Source organism: Rhineura floridana, chromosome 1 (genome assembly GCF_030035675.1).
Source record: "Rhineura floridana isolate rRhiFlo1 chromosome 1, rRhiFlo1.hap2, whole genome shotgun sequence".
NCBI classification, from domain to species: Eukaryota; Metazoa; Chordata; class Lepidosauria; order Squamata; family Rhineuridae; genus Rhineura; species Rhineura floridana.
Window position 1 is genome coordinate 99,937,182 of NC_084480.1, and position 18,893 is coordinate 99,956,074.

General features: G+C 42.2%; 1 protein-coding gene across 8 annotated transcripts in view; it reads right to left on the reverse strand.

The window, feature by feature from the left end:
- The window catches only part of LOC133385053 (transducin-like enhancer protein 4), a 190,600-nt gene that overhangs the window by 16,535 nt on the left and 155,172 nt on the right, over positions 1-18,893 (reverse strand). For all 8 annotated transcript variants that reach the window (XM_061627293.1, XM_061627330.1, XM_061627321.1 and 5 more), the window contains 5 exons: positions 4,803-4,922; positions 4,073-4,126; positions 3,524-3,676; positions 2,216-2,348; positions 1,358-1,551 (listed from right to left, as the gene is read on the reverse strand). In XM_061627293.1, the coding sequence (XP_061483277.1) occupies positions 1,358-1,551; positions 2,216-2,348; positions 3,524-3,676; positions 4,073-4,126; positions 4,803-4,922 (654 nt within the window). The remainder of the gene's footprint in view (positions 1-1,357; positions 1,552-2,215; positions 2,349-3,523; positions 3,677-4,072; positions 4,127-4,802; positions 4,923-18,893) is intronic.

An 18,893-nucleotide genomic window follows, 5' to 3' on the forward strand; every position in this document is an offset into this window, starting at 1 on the left:
GCAATGACTAGACATATGTCTCTAAGATGTTTCCACCAAGTGGTATTCAGTTATACTGCCTTTGAATATGGAAGTTTATATAAAGCAATCACCCCCCTTTTTTATTAATTTAAAACATTTCTATATTGTACTTCACTTATACCCCCCTTCCTCAGGCACTCTATAATAGCTCAAATACAACAAAACATCAATAAAATGTTTGATATCAAAACACTACACTAAAAACAACAGAAATAAAACACATCAGAGGTGAAAAAACCCTAGGAAAGCAGTAAGGCTTTTGCCTTGGGGCTAATAGACAAGAGTGTTAAGCACTAGGTGAGTGGCCCTGGAGCAGGGTGTCTCAACTGTGGTCAACTTGGTTGGCCACTGTGAGAATAGGACACTGGACAAGATGGGCCTCTGCTTGATCCCAGCAAGGTTCTTCTTCTAACCTCAGAGGGCAGGAACAGCTGGAGGAGGACCTCTGAAGATGATCTTAGAACAAAAGCAGTTTGACATCAGAGAAGACATTACCTCAATATCCAGGTCCTAAGCTGTGTAGGGGTTTGTGTAGGTAAGCACCAGCACTTTGAATTGTGCTCTTTAAGTAGTGGTGTTCCCAGTGCCCAGTCCATTGGCTACCTGTAGTACTGTGAACTAACTGCAATTTTTGGGCAGTCTTCAAAAGACAGCCCCAAATACAATCCTCTCCTACTCCCCCCCCCATATAGCTATTCAAGCCTCATACGTCTGGCAGTGCCTACATTTTTTCTCAGTCCATAAGAAAACTGAGGAATGGGACATCATGAGATCACAGCATATTTTTAATTACTCAAAGGCAGAGAGGCTTTGAGGAATTGTGGGGGGAGGGGAATGGGAAAAAATAAATGAGAGCAATTTCCTGTTTTAAAATGCTGGTTCTTGGTCTGCTTCTCACATTGCGTTTCCTGTATGGAAACCACTGAAAATGCTTTTGCAATGTGATGCTTGTATGCAGGCACTATGATGTGCAAGAGTCATTATGCTTCCACTGCACAAAACAGGGTTCAGTAACTGGAGGCTCAAGGGAAAGTCCTTTCACCCTGAGTACCACCAAATGGTCATCCAGGTGGCATCTGAGAGGGCAAGACAGTGGCTCCAGCAATAGAGATGATCAGCTGCAAAAAAAATTCCACAATCACACGTTCCATTAAAAAGCACAAAATGGGGACCAGCACATGCCACTTATTGAAAGGTTACAAGAAGCCCCCTGATTGACTGTGTTTCTCTATGGCAGCCTGCCTCACCTTTTGTGCCCTGAAAGAAAACAACCCTCTCCCACACAGAGCACCATGAGCATTCTCTGTAATGCAAACGAGACAAAAGAATAACTTACCACTGGAGATCTTCCATATGCTGCTGCAGCAGCAGCAGCAGCGGCAGCTGCACTCATTTGAGGAGAGATGTTATGGAGACCCGCATATGCAGCTCCAGGACTGGTCAGCTCACCATTCATTCCAGCATGGGGTACTATTCCAAATGGGGCAGGGTAAGGACAAGGTACTGCCATGGGTGTTCGTAGGCCTGAAGCTACAAAAAGGGGGGGGAGGACACACAGAGTTTTAAGAAAAGTATACCAAAGAAAGAAGTCGTGCAATAAGCTTTGGAGGCAGGAAAAAGTTACAGAAAACGAACAACTCTCAGAAATGCTTGAGGTTTTCACAATTCCTTTGAGCAGCTTTGCTAATGGATTCTCTCTGGGTCTTTACTGAGGACCTATGTGAAACTGCAGAAACAGGATAAGTTTAGTCTCTCTTGGACTATACCACTTCAGACAGCAGCTGGGAAATTATGTTTGAATGCTGTCCCATCTTTAAAAAAGAAACTCCCTGCAAGACCATGTAAAGGAGTTTTTCCTTTTCACAAGGGAGAGCATTCAGAGGAAATCTTCTCAGGGAGACAGACCAGGAAAGTCTACACCACATGCTATTTCTGCATATTTGAATAATCTCAAACATAAATATAAGACAAATTATGACCGATCACTCTACCTTACATGTGCAAAGTGCTACACTGTCTTCACCGTCATTGCGGTACTGTGAGACGAGTTGCTTAAAGATCATTTAGGCAGGTGTGGTTATCTGAACCCAGATACAAACCCGACCCTCTATGGCTGAGATAGAGTACAAAGTAGCAGTGTGACCTTTAAAAAAGGAAGGCAGCCCCTCTCCCAAGAGGTCTAGTGTCTACAAACCTAATGGATCAACTCCTGGTGGTTTGCCAGGCACAGGTCTCAATCCTGGTGTAGAATTACTGCCTGGAGTTGGAGCGTCAGTCCGTGGAGTAGGGGTACTTGATTTAGACACAGGGGTGGTAGATTTCTCATTCTAGTGTGGAGAGAGATATATACACAGAGAGATTATTTAAATGTTCACTAAATGACAATCATATGCGTGGACTGCGCTGACTTGCACAGATTCTTTCTGTTTTTATCTGATCTTACTGGCAACTACAAGTGCAATCATCCAGCTACAACTTGTGCACAAATGACAGTGAGTGCACCTTCAACAAGTTCATTTCAATGGGATCTACACAGGTGTACTTCCCGGAAGACTGTATTAAAAAAAAAAAGTGCACATGGTGCTTGCTTGCTGTAATTAGTGTTAAAAGCCTGTCTTATTTAGATCATTAAGGTGTTTCCAGGAAAGGTAAAGGCCAGACATTAAGTGGTGGTATTTTTAAACCCTTCTACTTGTATAATAATTTATTACTTACAATACAAATATTTTAAGGGTTGAGGCACAAAGGTGCAATGTTCCCATGGCTTCTGGACAAATTACAATTCCTCCCCTCAAGGGCTACTACTAAATTTGCCTTCATCTAACAACGGTGTAAAAAAAGCAAGTGCCCAGTTCTGCAGGGAACAGTGTGTATGAGTGCCATTATCTGCCCCCCTTCTTTCTCTCTCATACAGACACACACAATATGTACATGTGTGTGCATGTGTATGTGTTCCTATGCATGTATGTGTACACACCCACACACACACACAGAGCATTATTCTGGGTTTGCAAGCAGTTCTTTTCTGAATTATGACTTGTTATGCAAGTCAAGAAAGGCTCTTGTAAATGACAGATTACGTTTTAGATAGAAAATGATTGTAGTTGAACATAGCCCAGTAATACAAATAAAGCCAAGAACCAAATCATGTCCAAGTAGGAAGCTGAATTTACTGTAAACTGCCATACAAAAAAAGATTCAAAGAATCCCTGTGTGCTCTTATTTATCCACAGAATGGCAAGCTTCCTGGCATGAAAAAAAAGTATCACAATAAAGGCATATACAACATTTTCAGACACTGCTAGCTGAATGAACCCTCTCTATCACCTAAAAAGAGCCTGGATTTCAATGTTTGTATGTTTTTTAAAGTAGAAATGCACTGAAGGCAATTTTGCATCAAGATGAGCAACTGGGGCACATTTCATTATTTTCAGTCTCTATTTAGACACCCAGTGGTGCACAAGGAGATAGGAACATGGACGTAGATTGTACAGTTACTTACAAGGCTAAGTTCTTTGGATTTGGAGGAAGGAGTGCTGCTGGAAGATGCTATTGAGGCTGGGCTAATGGGTGCATCTTTCTTGAGTAAACGGGTCTTGTCCAAGCCATTTTCCCTTGGAGAATGTGCTGGGCTTCCTCGTGGTGATGAAGGATCCTGAACACAAACTGTAATTATTACCAGGGCATCCTATTTCATCTAGGCTGGATGAGCAACGTCTCCCTCGGCTACTGTCTTTGTAATAAAAAAACCCTGAGGAAGGCATCTTCCCCTATGGCTTGTAGAAATGGCAATTTGCCAAACAAACATACTTCTACCCCAGAGAGTAGAGTGATGTCACTATGGGTATGACATCACAATGATGATACTTCTGTTTGGGTCTAACAAAGAGAGGCAGTTTCTTTTGTTTTAACAGAAGCAGAACAAAACAAAACCAACCTCCTACTAAGAGCAACAGATCCAATCATATTCATACATGCACACATAAGCTTTCAGTGGTATTCAAGACATACGCCCAATAACCTAAGGTACCAAAAGTGATATTACACATACCTCATTGGAAACATCCACCACCAAGTTATCATCACTTTTTTCTCCATCACTGTCCTGCAGTGAAGCAGAGGAGTAAATAAGTATTCCAGAAGTCTATAGTCTCTTACCAAAACTACTTTTTTTCCCCAAGTATGAGGATTTGTAGCACTGCACTGCCAAAATAATTAGGGCAACAAAAATGTAAGGGCCCTTGACAAATTGATTACAAGCAAGGTAGTCCACACAGAACTGTCCATGGGCCATTAACAGAACAAGCCAGTTTTTGTCCTCACGGCATGACTATTTACTGAAGCTATACAAATTAGACACTAAATTCAAATCAGGAACATGCAGTTAGGGACGTTGTCAGAAATCCACAAAGGCAAATATGTAAAAGCACACTTCCCTGTTTGATTACTCACAAGGTGCAAGTCAAGTGAGCCCCTGCTCATTTGTGTGACACCACCACCTCTGCAATTGCCACTTACCCCCTCTCCCTTGTACCCTGAATGACGCTTCCAGACTATCTAGGAAAGGCGTTGGGGCAGAGATGGCTCCAGCTCCTCGGGGATGCTCCTTTTCCTGTTGTGGAGTGCACTGCTGAGGAGCGCTCCTCTGAGCAGCTGGAACCTTATCTGCCTAATCTCCCTTTGCTTGGCCTGGATAAGTTGGGAGGTCACTGGTTGAGGGGGGGATGGGGAGGAGGTGGTTGCAGAGGCCTTGGTGCTTTTCAGAGCTGCATTTTACTCACATAACGAGTTGCTATTTCTTTTTCTTCTGTCTTCTGTTTTTTGCTTTCAGAGGAGTAATCTGTTGAGTTTCTGTGCTTCTCAGAGGATCTGAAACTGGCTGATGGAGAAACAGAGGAACTCTGAAATTAGAGGGAAGAGGGAAAAAGGTGACTGATGGCACAGTTTCCCATATCTTCTTTTGGAGAGGTCTTATGTGCTTACACCTTTTCCTTGAGGAAATAAACCAATAACTAAAGCTCTCTCACAAACAGTCTCACGTTTCCTTCTGCAACAGGTAGATGCAAACTATCCTTCCATGCTCTACCCCTGGCACAGTATCAGAGCAGCACAGGAACTACTTGGAAGTGCTCTAGCCTGCTGTGGAACTGAGTCACAAGAAGATCTGCTTGTTGTCTACTGTAAACAGTGAGCTGGAGTACTTATTTTTATTTTATTAGTTTTTTGCAAACACCCCACAGCAGGCTGGAAGAGATCTTGTGAATAGATCCACTGAATGAGAACTGCTTTTTCAAGTAGCAGGTCCTTCCCAGAGAATCTAAACCCTATTAAGCACTTTAGCATCCTAATGGAAGTGGAAAGCTTGAGGTGGTTACTATCCAGCAGATATGTTTGTGGCTGGGCACACCAGTGTTCTACTTGGAACAGCAGGCTGGGGTAGCATCACATCAGCATCTACTTGCTAGAGCACTAGCTATCGTTTCATATTGCAGACCTGGGCGGGGGGGGGAGGCTTTCCTTTGATGACTGAATGGTGCAGGAAAGTTAGTCCCCCACAACAAAAGGTAGAAGTGGAACCCAGATAAAGGAACACAGCCTATTATCCCGTTGCTTGCATATGTTTCCCACTATTGCAAGCAAGCACTACACTAAAAAAATTAAGTTTGCATAACATACAGATCAGACAAAAAGGAACTCTGAACTACTATTCTTAAAAAGAAGACCACATTTTCAGTGCTTGTGTTTCTTACACGTTTGCTTAAGAATGTTGGGTATTCTTTCCTCTGATATAATGCAGTACTGGCATCTTGATGCTACACACTCTCAAAGTAAGCTCCATAGAAATAACTGGAACTTGCTTACCAATTAAACACAGTCAGGACAAGGGGACAGCTGAATATGACTGATGAAGAACACTGAACATGTAATCCCTTGTATACATGTTTTGCCTAAATAGGGCATTATTTATGTGCATGTTGTTGCTGTTAGTTATACAGCCACGAGAGTGGCTGTATCCTATAGCCAGCGTGGATTTTTCACATTCCGCAATGTTAAATTGAAAATACCCCCCATGCCATTCTGATGCTTCCCATAAGCTCATTTCAAAACAAAACCTTACAAAACGTATAGTCCTGAACTCAGAAACGCTTGCTTAACAACCCTCTCAGTTTTCATGGCGATACACAAAACAGGACAGTATAGAGAGTTCAAAGTCTAAAAAGAGAGAGAAAAACCTCAGAGCCCTTTTGGACTTTTTTTCTGTCAGAGTTCTCATAATCTGTTGAAATTCATACAAAATCAGCCATGTTCACAGAGTACCTGTAATCCTAATACTGACCTTGCCCCATAGTATGACCTTCACCTTCTGCAGTTTAAAAGTTAAAAAAATGTCTGGCTGATTTTTAATTAATTTAAGAAATTTTGGCTGGAACCCAATGATAACGCAGGACGTACTCAGGAAGAACCAACTGTCGGTGTTCTAAAAGCCTCACAGCTGCTGGGTTTGGCTAATCAGGGGCCCACATCCACGCAAGACTCTGATTTCACATGAGACAGTCATGGCTTCCTTCAGAGAATCCTGGGAAGTGTAGTTTGTGAAGGGTGCTGAGAGGAGACTCCTATTCCACTGACAGGGCTCCAGTGGCCAGACTAGTTTAACAGTCAGTCACTCTGATTGAAGGTCTGTGAGGGGAACAGGGCATCTCCTAGCAACTCTCAGCACCCTTCACTAACTACACTTCCCAGGATTCTTTGAGAGAAGCCATGACTCTCCAAAGTGAAATAAAGGCTTGATGTGGATGTGGCCAGGGACAGCTTTGGTTTAAATTTGGGTGGGAGGCTACTTGTGCCTGCTGTAGAATAAAAAGGTGAGGGAAACGCTGAAAAGCAATGATACTGTTCACAATGTTTTCCTTTTTGAAAGGAAAGGATTTTCCCCTCTGCCCAGTGCCCACCCATCCAATCTCCTCCCCTCCCCCTCCCCTCCCCTCCCCTCCCCCTGGTCAGTGTTGGACTAGGACCTGGGAGACCAAGATTTGAATCCCCACACAGCCATGAAGTTGAGTGGGTGACCTTGGGCCAGTCACTGCCTCTCAGCCTCAGAGGAAGGCAATGGTAAAACCACCTCTGAATTCCATTTACCAGGAAAATCCTATTCAAAGGGTTACCATAATTTCGGTCGACTTGAAGGCAGTCCATTTCCATTTTCAAACATGACTGCACAGAAATAAATCCCACTGAACTCAAAAAGTATGAAAATGATCAAACTAGGGTTGCCAGGCCCAGCCTCCAAGAGGTCTTTGTATCTTTAAAAGTTGTGCAGAGGGAAGGAAGAATTTCACCTTGTGGTTTTTCTCATTACAGTGTAGCAAGAAAACCTGTACTTGGCTGAATTTTCTCTTCTCTTAAAGATACAGAATCATTCTCAGGCCCTGAGCCTGGCAACCTTAAATCAAACCCACCCTCTTCTCCCTCCTGTCTCCACCCTCTTGCCTCTTCCCACCCTTCCTTTGCCCCTCCCTCCCCATCCCCTTCCAATCCACTTGCTGTGTAGCTTGGAAGAATTTGGTAACATGTGCCTCTGAACATATGGTGAGCGGTGGCAACACTTGCAATCAGCCCAAATATCAGAAAGAAGACATGTGCTGTGCTGATCTTGTTTTAGCAGGGAAGAAGCAACATTATTAAGACAGTTGATATAGCTCAGATAGTCACTTTAAATATGTCTGATTTACTTTGCAATTTTAGTAAAGTTTCCTATAGGAAATCATTTTCTTTTGTTTCTATTTCTGTGAGTATGTGAAGTACAGCAACACTTTGCAAAATTTACACTAAAAAACCTCCAAACATAATTGTGGAATAATGGCACTGACTGTTCTGCAGAATAGTCTCCAGTGAACCTCAGGAGTGTCTCAATTTGCACAAGATAAAACAGTTGGAGGTTAAATATATTCTAGCAAAATTCTAGGTCTGCTCTATGTTTTTAATTGACCGTGCCTACCTTGCCTTAAATGAAGTGGTTGAAACATAGCAGGCTGAAAACATGCATCCTCTTTTTTCCAACAGCTAGAGTCATTGCTGAAGTAGCAACATATTATAATCTGTCTGATTTTACATCAAACTGCAGTTTCAGATTCAACTGTTAATGCACTCAAAATAGAAATAGAACATAACCTCCAATTTGAAACACAAAAGTCTGTCTTCACCATCATATGACATTGACTAATAAAAAGGCTTTGAAATTAATAAAAATAAATTTGACACAAATTTGTAGGATGAATAACGAGGGAAATAAAATTTTCTAGTTTAGATTCTCTGTAGAAACATTAGTAACACAGGAAAGAAGCAAAGTAAGAACACCAACAAACATACAAAAATTTAATTCTCCATCTTTGGCGATGGCAGGTATTACCACCATTCACCATATGCTCAGAGGAACATGTTACCAAATTCTTCCAAGCTACACAGGAAGTGGATTGGACTATGAAAGACCAACTCAAATTGTGTTTGCATTTTGATAAATTTGTAGGGCAGTACAATATCTCAGAAAGGAGGTCAGGTCTCCTGCTCCCCTGGTGCATTCACTATAGCTGCCCAATTTCCCTGCTTTTTAAAGTTTGATAGAAATATCTGTAGGCTATAGGTACGTTCTTAAACTCCAAGGTTTTTTGCCTATTAGTGAATATCCCTCCCTCCCTCCCTCCCTCCCTCCCTCCCTCCATCCAAAACTGTAACTCACGGCGGCTTCCAGATAAAAGCACACATATAATTAAAAACAAACAAAAGTCTAGATTAAAATCAAATTAAACAATTTACAGTATTAAAACCATTCATACATACAGTTAAAATAATTTAAACTCAGTTTAAAATAATACAATTAGGCAACAGCAATGCAGCACCCTTCAAGACCTGTCCTTAACAGCTTTCAGTTCCAAAGGCTTGTTGAAATACAAAAGCCTTTGCTTGCCGACGGAAGGACTGCAAGAAGGGGGCCATTCTTGCTTCTGTAGGGAGTTCCAAAGCCTTGGGGCAGCCACCGAAAAGGCCCTATCTCGCATCCCCACTAGTCGTGCTTGTGAGGACGTAGGTATTGAGAGAAGGGCCTCTCCTGGGGATCTCAGGGCCCGGGCAGGCTCATATAGTTATTAAATTTATTAGTCTCTTCTTCATACCAATGAACCCAAAACAATAAAAATATTTTTAAAAAGATAAAAAGACAAGAAAAATATTAAAACCGATATAAGACTAATACAAACAAAAAGTTACAAAACATAATACATAGATAAGGTGTAACAACCCACCCCCTAAAAGTGGCTACAACGTTAAAAGTCCTCCAAAACCCCTTCTAAATTTAAGAGCCAAATGCCTAGGACAGCCTTTCCCAACTAGTGTGCCACCAGATGTTGTTGGACCACAACTCCCATCAGCCTCAGCCATCATTACCAATGGTCAGGAAAGATGGGAATTGTGGTACAACATCATCTGGTGGCCTACTAGTCGGGAAAGGCTGGCCTAGGAGAAAAGGATTTTTTTGCCAGGTGCCTAAAGATAGATAATGATGGTACCAGGCATGCCTTTCTGGGGAGGGTGTTCCACAACTGAGAAGGCCCCTTCTCATGTTGCCATCCTCTGCACCTTCCTCAGAAGAGGCACACAAAGAAGGGTCTCAGATACTGAATGCAGGGTCTGGGTTGGTTCATATGGGGAGAGGCAGTCCTTGAGGTATTGGGGCCCTGAGCCATATAAGGCTTTATAGGTCAAAGCTAGCACTTTGAATTGAGCCAGAATTGGTGTTGTGTGCTCAGAACCATCTTGTCCCAGTGAGCAATCTGGCAGCTGAATTCTGCACCAACTGCAGTTTCCGAACTGTCTTCAAAGGCAGCCAACGAGTTGCACTATATATCAAGTCCCTGACTTTAGTTCAGGGATGCAAGAAGAATACCATGTGTAAACAGGTATTACAATATTGCATATTGAAAATGGGAGCTTACTACTGAACTATCTTGTCCAAGGTAAACATAAGCTGCATACCGAAGCTGAAGTTCTGAGCACATGCATTCTACAATCAATTTGTGTGCTACTGTTGTGTTATGTTATATGAACAGCTTCCGAATGGCATGGCCCTATGCTGCAGTAGGAACATATGTAAATAGGAAGCATATTAGTAGGGCCATAGAAAATAACCACACCAGCAACACACAAATCAGGTGTAAAGCTTAGTAATCAGGATCTATGATTCCCATTCTCACACTAGCGTCTTCTCCTGCTCCTCCAAGTTACAAACTGATGCAATACACAGGGCAGTGATCAGTGAAAAATAGCGCAAGGATTACTACTAAGGCACAACAGGTCTTCTCCTCCTTTCCAGGGCATGCACCACCCCTTCCCCAATTTTGTTCCAGAAGGTTGGGGGAAACCCCAGAACCTACTTAGGGGGCATGCACAGGAAGGAGGGGGGAGGTTTCTTAGCACTACGCTAAATACAACCCACAGAGATGTAGTTTGCATGAAGGATTCATTACGTGTTGGGAAAAGGACTGGGATCAATATAAAAAAGTTGCAGCTCCCCCTCAATAGCAATATTTAGGACCAGGGCCAGATCCTTTGTCTCAATTTTATTAAAAACTAGCTCTTTTTACACATCTTTACACAAACAACCTTATACATGCCTTAAAAATACCCCTGCTCTATTTATCTTCATTCCATAAATAGAGAAAAGGCAGATGATAATTTGAATTCAATTCACTGTGACTCATCTCTCTCTTTTTAAAAACAATTGGCTGCAATAAGGGGAAAACTTATTACTGAATGACAATTAGAACAATGGCTGAAGAGCCAGGAGTAAACGACTGTACTGATTTAAACAAAAGTATTTATTTTCATAAATTTGAGACCACGTAGTTTCAATTTTTCTCAATCTAGTTAGCCTCAGTGCTACAAATACCCTTTTAATCTTTGATTCTGGTGCTTAATAAAGTTATACTTTAGAGCACCCTAGTAGCATGATAAAGTAGCTAATTATGACTAGCTCTTTAAAGGATGATCTGCACCCTGGGACAATATATACTGCTTAGCATCTGAACCATTTTCTAGGTCATGTACAGGCAAGCACATACTTGCATTTATCATTCTAGGTGACCCCATGTTATAGAACTCCAAGCCTGATACTAATTTTAGAGTGTAACAGACAAAGTATTTAGAAAAAGTGAATAACTGCAAATCTACAGTATAAACTACTCTAGTAGTCACTCTCTTGAATGTCACTCTTGGATGGGGTGAGAGGCTGGAGATCTCTAAGAATTACCTGCACCCACACAAAACCAGTAGCGGATGGTGTGGTGGTGCACTGTCACTCATCTGACCTCCAGTTGGCGACATCATTGTTGCTTATCAGGAGGTAATTGGGAGGGGTGAGGAGGCAGAGAAGGCAGTGTGGTGCCAACACACCTGAGGAACCAATTTGGCTCTCCTGCCAGTGTGTTTTCACCACACCAACCTGCCTGCCACATAAGAACATAAGAACATAAGAAGAGCCTGCTGGATCAGGCCAGTGGCCCATCTAGTCCAGCATCCTGTTCTCACAGTGGCCAACCAGGGGCCTGGGGGAAGCCCGCAAGCAGAACCCGAGTGCAAGAACACTCTCCCCTCCTGAGGCTTCCAGCAACTGGTTTTCAGAAGCATGCTGCCTCTGACTAGGGTGGCACAGCACAGCCATCACAGCTAGTAGCCATTGATAGCCCTGTCCTCCATGAATTTGTCTAATCTTCTTTTAAAGCCATCCAAGCTGGTGGCCATTACTGCATCTTGTGGGAGCAAATTCCATAGTTTAACTATGCGCTGAGTAAAGAAGTACTTCCTGTTGTCTGTCCTGAATCTTCCAACATTCAGCTTCTTTGAATGTCCACGAGTTCTAGTATTATGAGAGAGGGAGAAGAACTTTTCTCTATCCACTTTCTCAATGCCATGCATAATTTTATACACTTCTATCATGTCTCCTCTGACCCGCCTTTTCTCTAAACTAAAAAGCCCCAAATGCTGCAACCTTTCCTCGTAAGGGAGTCGCTCCATCCCCTTCATCATTCTGGTTGCCCTCTTTTGAACCTTTTCCAACTCTATAATATCCTTTTTGAGATGAGGCGACCAGAACCGTACACAGTATTCCAAATGCGGCCGCACCATAGATTTATACAACGGCATTATGATATCGGCTGTTTTATTTTCAATACCTTTCCTAATTATCGCTAGCATGGAATTTGCCTTTTTCACAGCTGCCGCACACTGGGTCGACATTTTCATCGTGCTGTCCACTACAACCCCGAGGTCTCCCTTCTGGTCGGTCACCGCCAGTTCAGACCCCATGAGCGTATATGTGAAATTCAGATTTTTGGCTCCAATATGCATAATTTTACACTTGTTTATATTGAATTGCATTTGCCATTTTTCCGCCCATTCACTCAGTTTGGAGAGGTCTTTTTGGAGCTCTTCGCAATCCCTTTTTGTTTTAACAACCCTGAACAATTTAGTGTCATCAGCAAACTTGGCCACTTCACTGCTCACTCCTAATTCTAGGTCATTAATGAACAAGTTGAAAAGTACAGGTCCCAATACCGATCCTTGAGGGACTCCACTTTCTACAGCCCTCCATTGGGAGAATTGTCCGTTTATTCCTACTCTCTGCTTTCTGCTTCTTAACCAATTCCTTATCCACAAGAGGACCTCTCCTCTTATTCCATGACTGCTAAGCTTCCTCAGAAGCCTTTGGTGAGGTACCTTGTCAAACGCTTTTTGAAAGTCTAAGTACACTATGTCCACTGGATCACCTCTATCTATATGCTTGTTGACACTCTCAAAGAATTCTAATAGGTTACTGAGACAGGACTTTCCCTTGCAGAAGCCATGCTGGCTCTGCTTCAGCAAGGCTTGTTCTTCTATGTGCTTAGTTAATCTAGCTTTAATCATACTTTCTACCAGTTTTCCAGGGACAGAAGTTAAGCTAACTGGCCTGTAATTTCCGGGATCCCCTCTGGATCCCTTTTTGAAGATTGGCGTTACATTTGCCACTTTCCAGTCCTCAGGCATGGAGGAGGACCCAAGGGACAAGTTACATATTTTAGTTAGCAGATCAGCAATTTCACATTTGAGTTCTTTGAGAACTCTCAGGTGGATGCCATCCGGGCCCGGTGATTTATCAGTTTTTATATTGTCCATTAAGCTTAGAACTTCCTCTCTCGTTACCACTATTTGTCTCAGTTCCTCAGAATCCCTTCCTGCAAATGTTAGTTCAGGTTCAGGGATCTGCCCTATATCTTCCACTGTGAAGACAGATGCAAAGAATTCATTTAGCTTCTCTGCAATCTCCTTATCGTTCTTTAGGACACCTTTGACTCCCTTATCATCCAAGGGTCCAATCGTCTCCCTAGATGGTCTCCTGCTTTGAATGTATTTATAGAATTTTTTGTTGTTGGTTTTTATGTTCTTAGCAATGTGCTCCTCAAATTCTTTTTTAGCATCCCTTATTGTCTTCTTGCATTTCTTTTGCCAGAGTTTGTGTTCTTTTTTATTTTCTTCATTCGGACAAGACTTCCATTTTTTGAAGGAAGACTTTTTGCCTCTAAGAGCTTCCTTGACTTTGCTCATTAACCATGCTGGCATCTTCTTGGCCCTGGCGGTACCTTTTCTGATCTGTGGTATGCACTCCAGTTGAGCTTCTAATATAGTGTTTTTAAACAACTTCCAAGCATTTTCGAGTGATGTGACCCTCTGGACTTTGTTTTTCACCTTTCTTTTTACCAATCCCCTCATTTTTGTGAAGTTTCCTCTTTTGAAGTCAAATGTGACCGTGTTGGATTTTCTTGGCAATTGGCCAGTTACATGTATGTTTAATTTAATAGCACTGTGGTCACTGCTCCCAATCGGTTCAACAACACTTACATCTCGCACCAGGTCCCGGTCCCCACTGAAGATTAAGTCCAGGGTTGCCGTCCCTCTGGTCGGTTCCATGACCAACTGGTCTAGGGCATAGTCATTTAGAATATCTAGAAACTTTGCTTCTTTGTCATGACTGGAACACATATGCAGCCAGTCTATGTCTGGGTGGTTGAAGTCACCCATTATTACCACATTTCCTAGTTTGGATGCTTCCTCAATTTCATATCTCATCTCAAGGTCTCCCTGAGCATTTTGATCAGGGGGACGATAGATCGTTCCCAGTATTAAGTCCCTCCTGGGGCATGGTATCACCACCCACAACGATTCTGTGGAGGAGTCTGCCTCTTTTGGGGTTTCAAGCTTGCTGGATTCAATGCCTTCTTTCACGTATAGAGCGACTCCGCCACCAATACGTCCTTCCCTGTCCTTCCGATATAGTTTATATCCAGGGATAACCGTGTACCACTGGTTTTCTCCATTCCACCAGGTCTCCGTTATGCTCACTATATCAATGCTCTCCTCTAAGACCAAGCACTCCAGTTCTCCCATCTTAGTTCGCAGGCTCCTAGCATTAGCGTACAGGCACTTGTAAGCAGTGTCTCTCTTCAAGTGTCTTTGGCACTTGTGGTTAGGCCTGTGGTAATTTTGCTCTTCTGAATTTATATCCTGTGCCCCTGCTCTCACAATGCCTACTTCTAGGCCTACCCCTTTTAAAATTTCATCATTTCTTTGGTTTTTATCCCAGGGGGGAGGTTTATTCCGAACCGGACCTTTCTCAGCTCCTGTCGGGTTTCCCCCCTCAGTCAGTTTAAAAGCTGCTCTGCCACCTTTTTAATTTTAAGTGCCAGCAGTCTGGTTCCATTCTGGTTCAAGTGGAGCCCGTCCCTTTTGTACAGGCCCGGCTTGTCCCAAAATGTTCCCCAGTGCCTAACAAATCCAAACCCTTCCACCCGACACCATCGTCTCATCCACGCATTGAGACTGCGAAGCTGGGCCTGTCTGGCTGGTCCTGCGCGTGGAACCGGTAGCATTTCAGAGAAAGCCACCTTGGAGGTCCTGGCTTTCAGCATCCTACCTAGCAACCTAAATTTTGCTTCCAGGACCTCACGGCTGCATTTCCCCATGTCGTTGGTGCCAACGTGCACCACGATCACTGACTCCTTCCCAGCACTGTCTACCAAACTATCTAAACGACGCCACCCCACCCTTCCTGGTAAGCAGCAGCAATGCAACCAACTAGAGGTCAGATGAGCAGAGGGGCCCTCACCACGCTATCCTCTATTGCACAAAACTATACTTCCCAATACTGGGTGGGGGAAATTGCACTGTTATCAAACAGATATATGTTTCTACATATATCCCAATGGTTGACTGATTCACACATGTAAGTATTTCTCAATGCAACTGGGTACATGATTGTAAGGAGAAATTTTAGTGTGACCAAAGGTGCAGTGCAATGAGCTACCCTCCCAACACTGAAATTGCCACTGCTTATCTGGATGGTACAGGGGCAAGGCAGGGTCGTGAGAAGGTCAGTGCTGCACAGGTGCATTGGCTCACTAGTGTACCCACACAGCCCCAGACTTGCTGCCACCCCACTCCACTCCTGTACCATCTAGATGTGTGGTAGTGACTCAGGTGTTCAGAGGGCGGCTCTGCACCATTGCACTGGCTGGGTCATAAGACCAGAAAAACTCCACAAAATTAATATAAATGTAGACAATACAAGCTGGAGATGTAAATCTAATACTGGAAAGTGGGTTTTGTTTTCATTTATTATGAAAATGCAAAGATGTTCTCAACACAGATAAAAAGTCAACAGAAGCGTAACGAATTTACACAGAATTGGGAAATCTGTATGAATTTTTGGAATACTAGACAATTTTTAATATTTATTTGAAACACTAAAAATACATACCAACTAAAATATATATAATTGCACATATTATGGTTTTGCATCTAGGAAGTTTAGATGACTTTAATGTTTCAACTGGTTATCTGTAATCTTACTATAAAGAAAATCAAATTAAAAATAAGGCATTTTTAGCAATAAACATCCAATTTGGAGAATCCTTAGTGCAAAATATAGATACCAAAGCTAGATCAGTCGCCATATACTGATTCAGAGATTTCTCTGATTTGTTTCACAGGACAAAGGTCTCTTTAATATGTAACTTGCTAAGCACAGCTGTCACCACCTCTGTGGATTTGTTTTTATGCCAGCTAGTATCCATATAAAGATGTCCAACTTAGTGTCTCAACCACATATCATTCAGGTGACACAGAGACCCCAGGCCTCACTTGGGTGCTATGCTCAACACATCATTAGAATGGATGGAAGCTTGTACTGTACACAGAGCCCCCAAATGGAATGGAAACAGCCATGCCATTTGGAGCTGATATAAAGGGGGTTTACAAAAACAACAACCAGACAAACATATTGCAGGGAGTTGTCATGATGCCCCTTAATGTAATTTTAGGGTGCCAGCCATTGCTGAAAGCAGATGCCAGCTAAGGCCTGAAATATTCTACCTGCCCAAGCTTAATTTTACTGATAAGAATAGAAACCGTCTTGGAAAACCATAAATATCTCACCAGCAAGAGGACAAGCATCAGCATGCTGTCTGCTTGCAGTAATTAGTACTTCAGATAACTTGAACAAGGCAAGAATTATTGTTAACTTTCACCCCTCAATGTCCATTGAAGACTGCTTACATTAGCATATGAGGCTCAAATTGTAACAAGGGAGGAAGGCAATACAGTGGAAATAAAGTACAAGCTACAGCAAACTTTCCTTTGCCAAGCCACAGTGTTCATCCATTTGACAAAGCATCTTAGACAGTTGACCTCAAGTGGGCAAAGAAACAGAGTAATTCAGCAAAATTAGCACTAGAAATAATGACTAAAGACGACCAAGAACCTTCCCACGCAATAAGGCTGGGAACTTAAAACCTTTGCAAAACGTGATCATTCCCTTGTGAAACTTTACAACACCGGGACAATGATGTATTTCAAGTACAATAATTAAAACAATAATTCCCAACAAAGTGGGGATTATGAGATAATTGACCATCCTGAGGTATTAAACAAACCATAGTAAAAGCCAAGGATGCTCATCGCTCTGGTCAATTATAATATAATTATCTGAATGACATTATTGCCATTATAAAGTCTGCTCAAAGTACAAATGCAACAATAAAAAATTGATAAAGTACGCACAGCAGGAAAACAACCTTAGAGAAGGCTACTTGGCTGACTTTGCACTTGTGCAGAGGCTTGCCAATATGAAATGGTACCTTGCGGTCTCTCAGTTTCACTCTGAAGGGACTCTAGGAACTGCCAAACACAGGTTCTGGGGCATTTGGGTATGCTGATTCAGCATACCCAAAGCCGCGTGGGCATCCATACACAGCCTACCTATGTCCTACACTTATATGCAAATCACTTTTCCCCTGATCATCTCAGTGCAAATAAGGGCCACGAGCACCACGATGCCCTCTTTTGTTTCTGCAACCACCCTACAGTGTTCTAATGTTTAGTTTAGAGTCTACATACAGTTCAAACTGGATGTGCCTTTGATTCTTGCAGCATAATCCTCAGCATATTTACTCTGAAGTAAATTTCATTTTCTCCAATGGAACGGACTCCCTAGTGTGCTTAGTAGTGCAGACCTGGGGTTCTCTCCAGAGAAAAGCAGGCACGCTTAAATCTCAGTGAATTCAATGAGACTTGCAGCAAAGTTCTACGCATGTTTATGATGAAGTAAGGCCCTTTACTTTCAATGGTGCTTACTCTCAGCAAAGTGTGTTTAGGACTACAACCTTAAGTACTAATGCTATATATAAATAAATTTGATTTCAATGGGGCTTAAGCTGTCCCTGGAATGGAGCCTTAAAAGAAGGTTCTGCATTTTGATACCAAAAACTACTGATGAGTTTTGCAAAATTCAAATACAAATAACTTTGCCTCACATTGGCTCCGTCAGATAATTGGATTGATATTAGCAATCCAGAGGCCTGATTATTACTTTTTAATGGAACTATGATTTTAACAGGCAGTGTTTGATGTTTATATGGCATTTTACCCACTAATTAACTCCCCGAATTGCTAATTAAATGCAGTTAATTAACAGAGAATGGTGTCCTACATAATGTAGCAGAATACAAAAGTTTCGTTCTGGTAGTTAGTAATAGAAGTAAGAGATTTTGGGCAGAAATTATGCTCTTTTTTCTTTTGATCAGAAGTCGACAAAGCAAAACACTGACAAAATGGCACTAATAGTGACATTAAATAAGAGGGGGAGAAATCATAAGGAACTGCAATATTGGGTATTTCAACTCTGCTACATCAAGAAAGGATGTTCTCTGTCCAGATTAGCCCATATCATTTGGCCAGTTTATTGATTTATTAAATGTACAGCCTGCACCCTCAGCCACGGGGATTCCCATGGCTGTCTCTGTTCTGTGGAACCATGATCTGTACTTCCAGAAATAATTGAAGATATTTGTTTCAATAAGCTATTCCAGCTGGATGAAAAGATCTCTGCCTGTGTTAATTTTGTGTCGTTTTTAAACAGATGTTCAGTTGTTGTTTTGTACTATTTTAAAAACTATTTTTGGTTGCTTTATGGTATATATTTCTAAATTGCCTTGATTTATAAAAATTATTAACGTATGATCACCTTCAGTACCTTCTTTGTGATGGTACTCAGCACTATGGAATCCTATCACCTCTTTTTCTGCTGCCCATGGCTTGTTGTTGTTATGTTCCTTCAAGTCGATTATGACTTATGGCAACCCTATGAATCAGTGATCTCCAAGAGGTCAGCTCTGACCATTCTGGCTTGGGTGCCCCTGCTAGGAGTCTAGCCTCTTGGTCTAGACTCCTGAACGGCATTGCTCTCAGCTTGTTCAACACTCTCAAACCCCCTCACCACGTTAAGGTAA